Source organism: Giraffa tippelskirchi, chromosome 13, assembly GCF_054371585.1.
Source record: "Giraffa tippelskirchi isolate mGirTip1 chromosome 13, T2T-mGirTip1v1.2.pri, whole genome shotgun sequence".
Classification (NCBI taxonomy): domain Eukaryota; kingdom Metazoa; phylum Chordata; class Mammalia; order Artiodactyla; family Giraffidae; genus Giraffa; species Giraffa tippelskirchi.
In genome coordinates, this window is record NC_137287.1 from 15,273,538 (window position 1) to 15,288,168 (window position 14,631).

The window sequence follows — 14,631 nt, forward strand, 5'->3', positions numbered from 1 at the left end:
CCAGGTCTCCTGCATTGCAGGTGGATTCTTTACCAGCTGAGCCACAAGGGAAGCTCTTTCCTAAGGAAGGCGAGAAAGAGGGAGTCCTTGAAAGGATTCCCACCTCTTTAGTTAGGCTTTTTTTTTTTTTTTAAGATTTTTTTTGTTTTATGTGGAGCATTTTTAAAGTCTTTATTGAATTTATTACAATACTACTTCTGGTTTATGTTTTGGTTTCTTGGCCTCCAGGCTTGTGGGATCTTAGCTTCCCCACTAGGGACTGAATTATACCCCTTGTGTTGGAAGGCAAAGTCTTAACCACTAGACCACCAGGGAGGTCCCACTGGCCAGATTCTTTCATGAAACCAAGTGTATTCATTTTCCCTTGCTCCGTAACAAATGAGCCCAAACTCAGAGTTTAAAGTGAGACTCATTTATTATCTCACATTTTTGTTGATCAGAGACTATGGGCTTGGCTGGGTTCTCAGCTTAGGGTTTCATAAAGTGAAAGTGGCTCAGTTGTGTCTGACTCTTTGCGACCCCATGGACTATACAATCCATGGAATTCTCCAGGCCAGAATACTGGAGTGGCTAGCCTTTACCCTTCTCCAGGGGGTCTTCCCGACCCAGGGATCAAACCAGGGTCTCCTGCATTGCAGGCAGATTCTTTACCAACTGCATTATCAGGGAAGCCTAGGGTCTCATAAGCCCCAAGTCAAGTTGCTGACTGAGGTGGGCTCTTACCTAGAAGCTGTGGGGACGAATCTACTTCCATGTGAGTTCCATTTGTTGGCCAAATTCAGTTCCTTACAGTGTGGGATGTCTCCGTGCTGGCTGTCGGGGTGGAGGGTGGGAGTCAACTCTTCCAGAGGCCACCACAGGGAATCCCTTGGCGGTCCAGTGGTTAGAACTCCGCGCTTCCATTGTATGGGGTCTAGGTTGGATCCTTGGGCAGGGAACTAAGATCCCACAGGGACAAAAAAAAGGCCACTGCATTCCTCATCACATGGGTCCCTTCGTCAGCAAGCTAGCAAGAGCTCCAGTCCCCCGCATGCTTCACATCTCTGACTTCCTCTTCTGCCACCCGCTGGAGAAAACTCTCTTAAACAGCTACCCGATTGGTTGATAATCTCCATATCTTAACCTCAGCTGACTTGGATCTTTAATTACACCTCCAAAAATCCCTTCATAGCAGAACGTAGATTAGCGTTTGATTGAAGAACCAAGGCGCAGGAATTTTAGAGGGTTATCTTTAGAATTCTGTCTACCAGACAGGAATCCCCGTCTTGGCCCAACACCTTGAGAGAAAACCGTCCCCTTCTGCCAGAGGCTTCTTAGATCCTTGTTGTTGTTTAGTCGCTAAGTAGTGTCTGACTCTGTGTGGCCCCATGGACTGTAGTCCACCAGGCTCCTCTGTCCAGGGGATTCTCCAGGCAAGAATACTGGAGTGGGTTACCATTTCCTTCTCCAGGGGATCTTCATAACCTAGGTATTCAACCCAAGTCTCCTGCTTGGCAGGCGGATTCTTTACCACTGAGCCACCTGGGAAGCCCTCTTAGATCCTAACCTGACACCAAATATAAGAAAATGTGGGCCATGTGCTCCTCTGGAGAGACCAGTCAGCTCCTCAGCTGGTTCATAAATTCTTAGCAACTTGGTGTGAATTAGAAAAAGGTGCCCTTTCCTTATACAGATCTCTGTTCACCACAATGTGAGTGGTATCCCCTAAGAGTTGTGCAGTGCACAACATGTACTGCTATGAGCAGTGGCCTAAATCCCAGTGGGATCAGATACACTGCATTTCCCAACCACTTGCCCACACTAGCTGTTGTCCATATGCTATGCTATGCTAAGTCGCTTCAGTCGTGTCCGACTCTGTGCGACCCCATAGACGGCAGCTCACCAGGCTCCGCCGTCCCTAGGATTCTCCAGGCAAGAATACTGGAGTGGGTTGCCATTTCTTTCTCCAGTGCATGAAAGGGAAAAGTGAAAGTGAAGTTGCTCAGTCGTGTCTGACTCTTAGCGACCCCATGGACTGTAGCCTACCAGGCTCCTCCATCCATGGGATTTTCCAGGCAAGAGTACTGGAGTGGGGTGCCATTGCCTTCTCCAGCTGTTGTCCATAGAGACATTTTTTTTCCCAGAACACTTCTTTCTGACATTCTTCATTGTGTGTTTTTTTTTTTAATTTTTATTTATTTAATTTTTTGGCTGCACTGGGTCTTTTGTTGTTGTTTGAGGGCTTTTTCTAGTTGTGGTGCATGGGTTTCTCATTGCAGTAGTTTCTCTTGTTGCAGAACACAGGCTCTAGGGCACGCAGGCTCAGTGGTTGTGGCACACGGGCTTGGTTGCTCTGCGGCAGGTGGGATCTTCCTGGACCAGAGATCAAACCTGTGTCCCCTGCATCTGCAGGCAGATTCCCAGCCACCAGGGAAGTTCCACTGGCTTATTTTTATCTGTTGATGATTTGGGGGAAATACAAAATAAAATGGTCATCAGTTGACCTGAATAGGGTGATGAATTAGTACTCAGAAAAAAAATTATTTTATCCACTGGTTGGATCTAAACTGTTTGGTCATATCCATAAGTAAATAGCCAAGAACTTCCAAGGAACAAACCCTGAAGTCATAGCAATATTAAGGTGAAAACAGAAACCACTGTTACTCAGAGCCCATATCTATATACATATGTATAGATATAGATTGGATATATAAATACAGCATGCACGCACACACACTCATATACACACATAACCTCATTTAACCTTCACAGGAACCCTATCAATTAGGCATTACATTATTATCCCCACCAGACAGACAAGAAAACTGAGGCCTGGTTACTTGCCCAAGGTTAAGGATGAAAAGAAGCTGAGTCAGAACTCAGATCTATGCCATCTGATTGATGCAAAGTCCATGCTCCTAACCACTTAGTGGAAATTAGCTGAGTGTCTGTGCCCTGAATCGAGGCCTTTGCTCTCTGCCTCTTGCATCAAAGCCACGGTTACTCTCTGGTGAGCCCAGTGGCCCAATCTGGGACAGGGAAGAGGCCAGGCGGAATGTCTTAGTTGTATTCATAGGAAGGGTTTCCCAGGTGGCTCAGTGGTAAAAAAAAATTATGGCTGCTAATGCAGGAGATGTGGGTTCAGTTCCTGGGTCAGGAAGATTCCCTGGAGAAGGAAATGGCAACCCACTCCAGTATTCTTGCCTGGAGAATCCCATGGACAGAGGAGCATGGCAGGCTACCGTCCACGGGGTGGCAAAGAGTCAGACACAACTGAAGCAACTTAGCATGCACGCACATATGTATTCATAGGGATGACCTGCAGGGAAAAGGGTGGTAGTGAGTAGTTTGTGGCTACAAGAGAGAAATGGCCAGTGGGGCTTGGAAGGAGGAAAGATGGTAGGCTTTGTCTTGTTCACCAGGGTATCTCCCATGCCTGGCACCTTGTTGGCCCACAGTTTATGACTGAATAGCCACCTGTGACAGCATGCCTGTGATAGTTCCTCTCTGTGCTCTGTCTTTCTGGCGTCTGCTCCTGCTACCAACCTCTTCCCTTCCCAATAAATTAGCATCTGAACTGGATCTGAAAGCGGTCCTAGATTGCAGGCCCTGTGGCAAGTGTTTTATCTACATTTTCTCCTTTAAAGTGAAGTAAGAACCAGGAAGTTCCCTGATGGTCTGGTAGTGTGGATTCCAGGCTTTCACTGGTGTGGCCCGGGGTTCAATCCCTGGTTGGGGAACAAGCTGCATGATGAGATTACTTCATATTTCAGGAGGCTTCTGGGCTGGCAGAAATATCCACTACTTTAATGCTCAATTTGTTAGACTCCATTAAACAAAAAAAGGAAAAAACTGAAAGCCATTTTTTTATAGGGGATTTAGGCTTTGATTATAAATTTAACCAATTAAATTATCTTAACTAATTTAAACTGCAAAAACAAATTCAGTAGTCAAAAGATTCTTTTGATTACTTCATATGCTTTAAGGATACACAAATACAATAACAACAGAATTTATTAAAACCCATTATCAGGACTTCCCTGGTGGTCCAGTGCTTAGGAATCTGCCAGCCAATGTAGGGGTCATGGGTTTGATCTCTGGTCCAGAAGGATCCCACATGCCACTTGCCTAAAAAATCCACCATCAAATCGGGTTATAAAAGGGCTAAGACTATGGATTTAACTTTTTCCTATCCTTATTCTGACACCTTCTTGAGGTTCCAGTTTTATAAGCTTTCTAGAGTATCAGTAATTCTATCAGTTATTATTTTTATACCTTCTTGGAGTTTTTGGGTAATCCTACTCAATCCAAAAGAAAAAGGCAACTGTCTCAGAATCAGCCAAGGCTGCAAGTTCCAGTCAGACATAGGACCAGGCTACACTGTTCTGAAGAGGCAAACCTAAGCTAACCATTCATTAGCCCCAGCACCTGTTCACAGTAAAGATTTTCCTGTTACTTGTGGAGCTTCTTGGGCTTCCCCGGTGGTTCAGACGGTAAAGAATCCACCTGCAGTATAGGAGACCCAAGTTCCATCCCTGGGCCAGCAGATCCCCTGGAGAACGGAATGGCAATCCATTCCAGTATGCTTGCCTGGAAAATCCCATGGACAGAGGAGCCTGGTGGGCTACAGTCCATGGGGTCCTGAAGAGTCAGACATGACTGAGCGATTAAGCATGCAACCAAGTACAGGGAGCTTTTAAGTCCATCCTTTCCTCCATCCCTCTCTCCCTCCCTCCCTTTCTATCTTCCTTCCTCTCTCTTTGTTTTGTATGCTTTAAAAAAAAAAACTTTTCATATGGAGATTTTTTTTTTCTTTTTGGAGAAATCTTTCTTTTTGTAGAATCTTACTTCCCTGACCAGGACTCGAACCGAGGCCCTTGGCAGTGAAATTGCAGAGTGCTAACCATTGGACAAATGGGGAATTACCCTTTACAGGTTTATATTGATCTTTCCAGTTTAACAAAGGGGTGCCAGGCCCTGCCTTCCTGACAGCCTGTGGCTCCCAAGATGCTTCCCGTACTATTATCCCCACCTGATCGCTGAACAAACTGAGGCTTTGTAAAAAGTTATGTAACTTACCTAAAATTACACTGCAAGTAAGTGTAGAGCTGCCTGGTTCTTTCCGATTTTAGAAACAGCTCCCACAGGACCCAGCCTCACCCTCTGCCCGCTGTCAGAAATGGGTCGTTTCCAGAGTGTCCACTAAGTTGCCCGATTTAGGGCTCCCAAGGCAGGGTCTTCCTAATCTCAGGTGGACTGCGGAGAAAACACAACAGATTCTTCTTTCCTCCCTGCAGGATTCGGGAGTGAGGGTGACCAGGAGAGCCCTTCACGAGAAAGGCCTGAAAACAGAGCCTCTCAGGCGGCTTCTTCCCAGGAGAGGCCTCCGGACAAACGCCCGGCCCAGTTCCGCGGGGCTGCCGCCGCCTGAGCCCAGAGCTCCCGGGGGAGGAAGCAAGGCCCCGAGGGCACCCCGGACGATCCCCCAAGGGAAGGGGAGGTGAGCCGGCTCCCCAGGCAAGCCGAGGCCCTGAGGCTTCCCTTGGCCGTCCCAAGATCCAGCCACCCACCCGCTCCCCCTGAGGGCGCAGAGAGCTTCCCAGTTCCACAGCCACCGTGGGATCATCGGGATCATCGGGGGCGCGCGGCCCCAGCCTGCCCCGAACCTCAGGTCACAGCACCCGTCTGGCTCACCACCGACACCCGCACAGAGCAGGATCAACAACCCCCCAAGTGCGGGAAAGCCTCCAGGCACAATCTGACCCCGTCGAGCGCCTGAGGACGCATCGCAGCCGGAGGCCCCGGAGTGCGGGCGGGGCGCTGGGCCTCCATCCCCGGAAGGGCAGCCCGGGTCGCGCCCCCTCTGCCCCCGGAGGCCGTGTACGGAGACCCTGTGCCACATGCCCTCCCCACTTTCTCCCTCCGGCCTCCCCGGAGGCCAAGCTAGCGGGCGGGTTCATCCCTGCAGCAAGACCTCCCCACGGGGCCAGCCTCCCCGCAGGCCCACGTGGATAGGAGGAAACCGACCTGGGCGGGCGGGGAGTGCCCAAAGCTTCTGGCACAGCCCCAACGGACCCGGAAAATCCCCACCTGGAGAAGGCCCAGGGCGAGGGAGCCCTTTGAGCAGCTCGCTTGCTGCACTGCTGGGCCTGTCCTAGGAAACGTCGACATCTCTGGTTGATTAGGGCTTACCCCGTGCCAGGCCTTGCGATTTATGGGAATGATCTCATTCAATCCTCACCACATCCCTGGGCCGTTGGTGTTCTCATTATCAGCATTTTACAGAAGGAGAAACTAAGTCTCAGAGAGGTTAAAGCACCAGCTCAAAGTCACACAGCCAGAATGGCCGAACCAGCATTTGGCGGTCTGCCTGCCTGACCCCACAGCCCGACAGAGGGCACCGCTTCTCCTGCTGGCACATGAGTGAGGGGTGCCGGTTTGACAGGGCATCTGCTTGTGAAGCATCCATTTTTTTCCTGGTGATTATATAAAACACTTTTTATACTAAAGTGAGCAGCTACTCACTCACTCAAGTGAACATTTGCACCAGCAATTGAGATGCAACTTGTGACATCAGAGGAATTTTATGCCAAGTCCAACGCTTCAAGTCAGCCCCTGGCTACCTGAGGTGCCCTCTTCTCAGACCTCTGCCTTCGGAAGGATGGTGACCAGGGAAGCTCTGCCCCTGGACCATCTCCTGGGTGGAACCTTCCTGGAGGCCAAGGAAGATGGCCTTTCCCCAGTGTTTCATCCCACTGAGTTGCTTAAGGACGTTCATCCAGTTTCTCTGGCCTAAAAGTTTCCAAATTCCTGACAGATATCAATCTAGGATTGGGGATTGGAAACCTGGAAATCTTAGGAACTCCTGAAATCATATCATTCTATATATTTCCTAACTTTCTATATCTTTTTTTAATAAATAAGAAATACACTTTTAGTAGCAGTTCCAAAGAATTATAGGCTATAGCAAATATTCAAAACCAGGAAAGTACCAGAGAACATTACTAGGTAGGGTTAGGATAACAAAATGTTTTAAACCTTCAACAAGATCAACTGCACTACACCGAATCATGTGTTGAAATTGCTGATTTAAAGACTCGTGTCTAAAATGTTTTCTCAGCACATCATTCACAGGATTTGTATAGGATATACAATACACTTAAACAGGTTAAATATTTACTTTAATTTGTGAGAATGTCTCACTGATAACAGCAGATAGGGCCATGAATACCTTTTTTTGTTTGTTTTTAGTGACTTGTGCGATCCTAGTTCCCTTGCCAGGGATTGAACCCAGACCCACGGCAGTGAATGCGTGGAGTCCTAACTACTGGGCCGACAGGGAATTCCCACAAATATGTTTTAATGTGGCAACAGCTACCAAAAAAAAAAACGTCATTAGACTGTGACCCGTTCTCTCCTATGTACTCCCATCCCAAGTTCCAGAAATCTACCTTAACCTTGGGCTCTGTCAGAGTTTCCTTCTCGTGCTTTCTACTTGACACCAGTGGAGATCTTCAAACCAGGAATGCCTCGATGTTTATTGTCAAGCATTTGTTCTCACGTGATTGGGAAGGACTTCCTGCATCGAAATACTCTTCTAAGCTGAGCGGGACTGGCAAGGCAGATCTGCTGCAGAAATAATTATCTCATATATGGTAAAGTCCACTCATGAAGCTTCATCCTTTCAGGAGCCGCAGGGCCAGAACAGCCAGTTATGGATTCCAGCTCCGCCAGTTCCTGGCTGTGAGACCTTGGACAAGTCACTTTACCTTTCTGAGCTTCGATCTAATGGATAGAACGATACCTGGGAGATAATCCTCTTGCTTTGTGAGGCAGTACTGAAGACGGAGGGTTAACAATGGGGCTTTGGAGTCACACAGGCTGAGGTTTGAATCCATTATTTACTACCTCTTTGATCCGGGGCAAGGTCTAACCACTCTGAGCCCCATTTTTTCTCTTCTGTAAAATGGCAAAAAAACAAAAACAAAAACAAAAACTGATGGAGCCCATTTCATAGGATTTTGGGGAGTTTCAATGAGATCATCTATGAAAACACTTCACACAGAGCATGGTACGCTGTGAATGCTTGATACGTGTGGACCGGTGTAGTTGTTATCTGCTGTATCTACCTCACAGGGCAGTTGTGAGGATGAAAGGGAGGTTACAGTGTGGAAGTGCTTTCTAAGCTGTGAAATGGTCATCCACTCGCCTTTCCTTCAGAGATGAGATGACCAGAAGCTACTGGCAGACCTTAGTGGTTTCTCCCAGGAAGGAGCCCGAGAATACCTACCTGTACCCACAGAAGGTAGCTGTGTTGAGGAGGCGGTATCACCATGGTTACCTGAAAAAGAAGGTTTAGTTGCAATCAGGTAGGCAAACTCCAGCGTCATCTGATAGGGATTTGGAGGGAAAGCCAGTTTTCGGAAGGAGGCTTTGGAAAGAGGACAGTATTAAACAGAGCCTACCCACCTTAGGTTTGTTTAATAGGGATCAAATCAAGAGATAGGGACATGTAATAGAAAGTGGTGAGGGGGCTATTTGACCATTGTCTGAAGCCCTGTTATTGGCTGAACTTAAGAAACAATCCTGTTAGCCAGAACCAGCCACCCTGCCCCTGCTGTGTAGACCAAACATGGATCAAAGGGCTCTCCAAAGATGATCTTGGGAAATTCTGAGAGCAGCCCCATAAAGTAAATACTAGCATGAGTCCTGCTCTGCAGCTGAGGGCCTGGAGTCTGGGAAAGTTAAGTCTGTTGCCCAAAGTCACACAGCCGTTGTGGAGTCAGGATTCAGACAGTCCGAACCCCTAGCCTCTGCCAGGCTTCCTCAGCTCACCAGGTGCCAGATGCTGAGCTTGAACATGAAGAAGGAAACACAGATGTATGGGATTCAGTGCCTCAAGGGGCCTCCTCTCGCCTTCTGTGACAACTCTCGTGATATGCCTATTTTTCTGGACACTGTTTCTTTGCTTCCAGAGATGTTTTCCTCTGCTTAGCCCTTAAGTCCAGGTTCTCTGGGCCCCATCCTTGGACTCTTTCTTTTGTACAGAACTGTGAGAGATCTTTAAGTCCACAGCTTCAACTGCCGATCATATCTTCTATTTTTTTTTTTTTTAATTCTTTGGCTGTGCCATGTGGCTTGTGGGATCTTAGTTCTCTGACCAGGGATCGAACCTGGGCCCTCGGCAGTGAAAGCGCAGAGTCCTAACCACTGGACCACCAGGGAATTCCTCATCTCTCCTTCTAATGCAGACTGCCCCTCTGAGCACCAACCTGATGTAGCCAATTCCTTGATATCCTCTCTGATGTTCCAGGCTCCCAACTGAATTCATCTCTCCCCCTTACCATGTCTCTCCTCCTGAGTTCCCCTTCCTTCTTACCATGGCCTCCTAGTTTCAAACGCTGTTGTGGTGGTGAAGAACCCCAGAAGCCTTCCCAGACAAAGCCTCTTGAGTCGGTTCTCGGGGCTAGAGAGAGACTATGAGGTGTGTTCTCTGAGAGGTGCCAGTGGTTTGGGGGTGAACTTAGAGGGTGGAATGCATCATTTAATCAACTGTCTGCTAGTGCCTAGCAGTTGGCAGGGTCTAGTAATGGAAGTGGAGGATACATTCATGAATGAAACAGACAGGATCCCTAGCTTCAGGGAACTTTCAGGCCACTAGAGAAGATGGACCTCACGCAATTCTCCCCAAATACAAACTCTTACAAACTGTGACAGTTATCATGAAGGAAATGTTCAGGATGCTATGAAAGAACTTGGTAACTCTACACTGGGTTTGAGGGTGGGGAGCTCAAAGGCCATTTTGAGAAAGGGACAGTTACTATATTCCTGAGAATCGAGTTGAGGGAAGAGAATTCCATTTAGAAGTAACAGTAGGGTGCTGCACACAGGCCCAGAGGTGGGCAAGAATTTGGTTCATTGGGAAAACTGAAAGGCAACTCGTGTCTATGGAGCTGAGTATGCTGGGACATGTGGCCGACACAAGACTGGCCTGGCTGACTGGGGACGATGGCAGGTGCCTTGTGGGCCATGCAAGGAGGCTGGATTTCTTGGTTTAACTTTTTATTTGGAAATAATTTTGAAGTTACAGAAAAGTAACAGCATCTGTATGTCCTTTACTCCAAATTCTGTTAAAATTACTTGTTCTTTTTCTCTATATAGTATATACATGGGACTTTTATTCGGAACTATTTCAGAATCAGTTGCATACATCTTGTTCCTTTACCCTGGTTGTTGTTGTTTAGTCACTAAGTCTCATCCGACTCTTTTGCGACCCCATGGACTGTAGCCCACCAGGCTTCTCTGTCCATAGGATTTCCCAGGCAAGAATACTGGAGTGGGTTGCTACTTCCTTCTCCAGGGGATCTTCCCAACCCAGGAATGGAACCCAAGTTTCCTGCATTGCAGGTGGATTCTTTACCTCTGAGCCACCAGGGAAGCCCTCCTTTACCCTTAAATACTTTGTGTTTCCTGCCTCCGTGCAGTAAAGTTATCCACTTCACTAAATTTCACATCGATGCAATATGGTATCTCATTTACCATCCACTTTGTCGATTGTCTCAATAATGTCCTTGATGTAGTATTTTCCCCTGTAGTCCAGAATCCAGGTTAGAAACGATGTATTGTATTAAATTGTCATTTCTCTTTAGTCTCCTTTAATCTGGAATAGTAGCCTTTGTCTTTTTTTTTTTAATCTTTAAAAATTCTTTTTTATTTATTTTTAATTGAAGGATAATTGCTTTACAATATTGTGTTGGTTTCTGCCATACAGCAACATGAATCAGCCATAGGTATACATATGTCCCGTCCCTCTTGAACCTCCCTCCCACCTCCAAGCCTTGTCTTTTATGACATTGACATGGTGGAAAAATGCAGTCTTCTCCTTTAATGGAATGTTCCTCACTTGAGCATTGTCTACTGTTTCTTCATGATCATACATGGGTTAAGAATTCCTGGCTGGAAGACTGCATAAATGTTGTTTCCTTCTCAGTGTGACAGCAAGAGGCATACAATGTCTGTCTGCTCCTCCTTAGTGATTTTAATTTTGTCCTATTTCTCCAATCTCAAGTTAAAAAAATTTCCCTTGTAACTGATAAGCCATCAGGGAGATACATGACTACCATATTGTTGTCTTAGTTGCTAAGTCGTGTCCAACTCTCGCAACCCCATAGACCAGGCTCCTCTGTTCATGGGATTTCCCAGGCAAGGATACTGGAATGGGTTGCCATTCTCCAGGGGATCTTCCTGACCCAGGGATCAAACTCATGTCTCCTGCACTGGCAGGCAGATTCCTTACCACTGAGCCACTTGGGAAGCCTGCATGACTACCATGCTGATGTCCTATTCCCTAGGTTATTAAATAGATGAGATTGACTATCTCTTTCTGATTCTTACCTGAATCAGATCAGTCTTTATCACAATGGTTACAAAATGGTAACTTCAACTCCAGGACTCCTTCCACTTGATATTCTTCTGCCTACTTATTTAATATTTATTATCAGTAAGGACTTTACGATTTCTCTTATTTTCCAATAATCTTATAGTTATGAGCCTTACCTATCTTGGTGCTCAGATTGCCCCAGATTTGGCCAGTGGGAGCCCCTTAAAACTAGAAGCCTGGTTGTTATCCCCACTTCACTGGAGTAACATGCTTCTGTTTACACAGATGACCACCTTTGAGTGTGTGACTGTGTGTTGTAGGGGCTCAGACGTAGGGAGACCCTGTGGGGAAACTCTTGTGTGATCCAGGAGGGACATATGGCTTAGACTGGGCCGGTGACATATTGGATGGAAAGAATAGATGGATGTTTGAGGAACTTCGGTGGTAGAATCCACAGGACTTAGTGGGGTGGCGGTGGAGTGAATGTGTGAGCCATCAGAGAAAGAGGAGTCAGGAGTGACCAAAGCAGCTGAGTGGATGATGGAGTCTACTGATGCGGGGAAGACAAGCTGCGTAAGGGGATCAGGTGGAAAGGGTGTTTTAGACAGTCGAGCTTGAGATGTGTTTGACATCTAAGTGAGGATATCAGTAGACAATGGCTTATACTGTTCTGGAGCTGACATGAGCAGTCCAGACCAGAAGAAAATCTGGCACTGCTACAGATGGATGATTTCTGAATCCACAGTCCTGGATGAAATGCTGTGAGAGGGAAACATGGAGGAGAGAGGGGGACCAGACCGGGGAATCCTGAGGGAGTTTGCTGTTTGGGGGCCTGGAGGAGTGCATGGCTGGAGATGGCAGTGGATGGGTCCGTGGTGTCAGATCCCATGGAGGCTGGAATGTCAGGCCATATCCTGAAGGTTCCTGGGAAGCACTGAAGGGTTCCAAGTAGAGGTCTGAGTGACAGGGAACGATCGAGTTTTAGAAATATTGTTCCGAGAGCCAAGTGGGGGTGCGCTGGAGGGTTGTGACTGTAGCTAATGCTGTGGTTCTTTCTAAAGTAAATCGGCTTCTCTTTTGCCCCTGGAGCTCACTCAGATGGAGACCTGTGCCTGAAGGCCCTCTCCTTGTCCATCTGGGCACAAACAAGATGATCAAAACATCTGCCCAGCTGCTCCGAGCAACCCCCGGGTAACGTGACAGCAAACTCCCATCTCCTTGCCTCGTTTTGGCTGGAGAGATTTTCTTGCTGGGGGTGAGGGTGGGGGTGAACCTTTTGAGCCAGGCACAGCGTAAAATGTGCAGGGGATGGTCCCCGAGGTTTGTAGGAGTCTGCTTTGCGTTTAGTATGGTCTCTGTCACCTAGGCAAGCCGCCCATCTAAACTGGTGTATTGTTCCCTCTCCACCCCCGCACAAGCAGGGGGAGGTGGGTTGCGCCTGGAAGATCATCTCAGTGCGTCCTCTTCTTAGCAGGGGTGGTGCTGTGCGGAGGACCTGCAGTTCTGCCTAGATGGTGTCAGCTGCCCATTTGGATGGAGACACAGACAACCAAAGGCGGACATTTCAAGAGACCAGAGGGAGGGGCAGGTGCCCTGGAAGCGCAGAAAAGGCAAGATTGTTTCTGGTTGGAGAAGTCAGGAAAGGTCCGCCTGGGGAAGATGGTGTTTGAATCGGGCCTTGAGGCTAGAGGATTATGCAGTGAAAAAGAAGAAATAAGAAAAAATAAATCAAAGTCCCACATCCTCATGTTTTGTTGACATTGTCAATACAGTCATTGTTGGTTGCCTAAATATCCCAGCAGGCAGATTCTCCATTGTTAGTCCTCTGACCATGGGAATAATTCATTCCAGGCCTCATGACATAGGCTTGGGGCCTGTGATGGGGCAGCAGGGGGAGCAGAAGCAGCTTGGGACCAAATGCAACTCGGGAATCCGTGCTTGAGCCCCCCTGCTCACACTTCCACTCAGCCAAGGACCCACCACATCCCAGGCCCTGAGGATGTGACGATGAGGAGGACATGCTCCTGTTCCGAAGACCTCACATCTGCTAGAAAGGGGGTCTCGGGTGGAGAGAATTTATTGTAGGGCACGTGTAGATGCCACCAGAGAGGCACAACGCGTAGGAGCTGCGGTGCTGACACAGAGAAAGGGCTGAAGGGAGCTGAGGCCTTGGGAGTGGATGAGCATGTCAGGCAGAGCGAGAAGGGGGATGTTCAAGGGCACAGGTCAGAGGACCAACTTCACGTGGAACGCCGCAAGGTGCTTCCCTGTCCACAGGCCAGAAGGTACATCTCTCCTCCTCTTAGGCTTCTGGGCATTCTTTTTTTTCTGTTTTCTATTTCAAATATTTCCCATTTGGGGAGTAGGGGAGTGAGTGTTTTATAATCTTTTCAGAAATCTCAACTTGCATGCTTAATTCGTTTGTTTCTTTCTCTTTTTTTTTGACACTAAAAGCATTGAATGCTATTAATTTCACCTCTGCAGGTAGCTTTGACTATATCCTTTTATTATGATTATCATTATTCTGAAATAGTTTGCTTTTTATCCTTGATTTACTTCTTGTCCTAAGGGTAATTTGAGATGTTATTTATGGTTTTCAGTTTCTTGAGTGGTGTGTTTTATATTACTGTTAGTTGTACTGCGTTTTGATCCGAGACTGACTTCTAGAATTTCCACTTTTCAAAATTTACCAAAATATTCTCTGTAGTTTAATATTTATTGAAGTGTGTCACTGTCCATGAAACTTGAAATGAAGGTACACTATTTGTTTTCAAGGTCAAAATTTCATATGTTCCTATCTTTTTATGTCCTTATTTATTTTTTGATTATTTGTTCAGAAAACGTGTTAGAATATATCCAATAAAACCATTTTTCATGTTTCTTCTTGTATTACTAAATATTTTATTGAATGGATCTTTGTTGTTATTTAACACAGAAGAAATTAAGCCTCTTCACTGTGAAACACACTTTTATTTTTTATTTAATTTCTTATCAAAGTATAGTTGATTTACTATGTTGTAGAACTGTACCTTTTAAAAAATTATTTATTTATTTTTGGCTGTTCTGAGTCTTCATTGCTGCACTCAGGCTTTCTCTAGTCTCAGTGAGCAGGGGCTACTCTCTAGTTGTGGTGTGTTGGCTTCTCATCTTGGCAGCTTCTCTTGTTGTGGAGCAGAGGCTCTAGGGCTCATGGGCTTCAGTAGTTGCCACGTGTGGGCTTAGTTGCTCCTCTGCATGGGGGATAAGGGATGGAACCCGTGTCCTCTGCCTTG

General features: G+C 46.9%; 1 protein-coding gene, 1 long non-coding RNA gene and 1 other non-coding gene across 15 annotated transcripts in view; 1 reads left to right on the forward strand and 2 right to left on the reverse strand.

Moving 5' to 3' along the window:
- The window catches only part of BCL7C (BAF chromatin remodeling complex subunit BCL7C), a 40,008-nt gene extending 25,752 nt beyond the window's left edge, over nucleotides 1-14,256 (forward strand). Inside the window, exons 6-9 of one of the 11 annotated variants that reach the window (XR_014072270.1) lie at nucleotides 5,277-5,479; nucleotides 8,200-8,348; nucleotides 12,449-12,550; nucleotides 12,831-13,101. Coding sequence is in view for 8 of the 11 variants with exons in the window: in XM_081552993.1 (XP_081409119.1) it covers nucleotides 5,277-5,479; nucleotides 12,449-12,550; nucleotides 12,831-12,870 (345 nt within the window). In the remaining 3 variants the exon portion in view is untranslated. Of the gene's footprint in view, nucleotides 1-5,276; nucleotides 7,976-8,199; nucleotides 8,349-12,448; nucleotides 12,551-12,830 lie in introns of those variants that run through there. The other 10 variants (XM_081552994.1, XM_081552995.1, XM_081552993.1 and 7 more) reach the window with 10 other exon arrangements.
- Nucleotides 1-14,631, reverse strand: part of LOC145531203 (uncharacterized) — a 42,643-nt gene that overhangs the window by 17,250 nt on the left and 10,762 nt on the right. For all 3 annotated transcript variants that reach the window (XR_014072275.1, XR_014072274.1, XR_014072273.1), the window contains exons 2-3: nucleotides 8,270-8,320; nucleotides 5,059-5,235 (exon numbers count right to left, since the gene is read on the reverse strand). This is a non-coding gene — a long non-coding RNA (uncharacterized LOC145531203). The remainder of the gene's footprint in view (nucleotides 1-5,058; nucleotides 5,236-8,269; nucleotides 8,321-14,631) is intronic.
- Nucleotides 9,132-9,204, reverse strand: TRNAE-UUC (transfer RNA glutamic acid (anticodon UUC)). The gene has a single exon. It is a non-coding gene; the product is annotated as a tRNA-Glu (tRNA).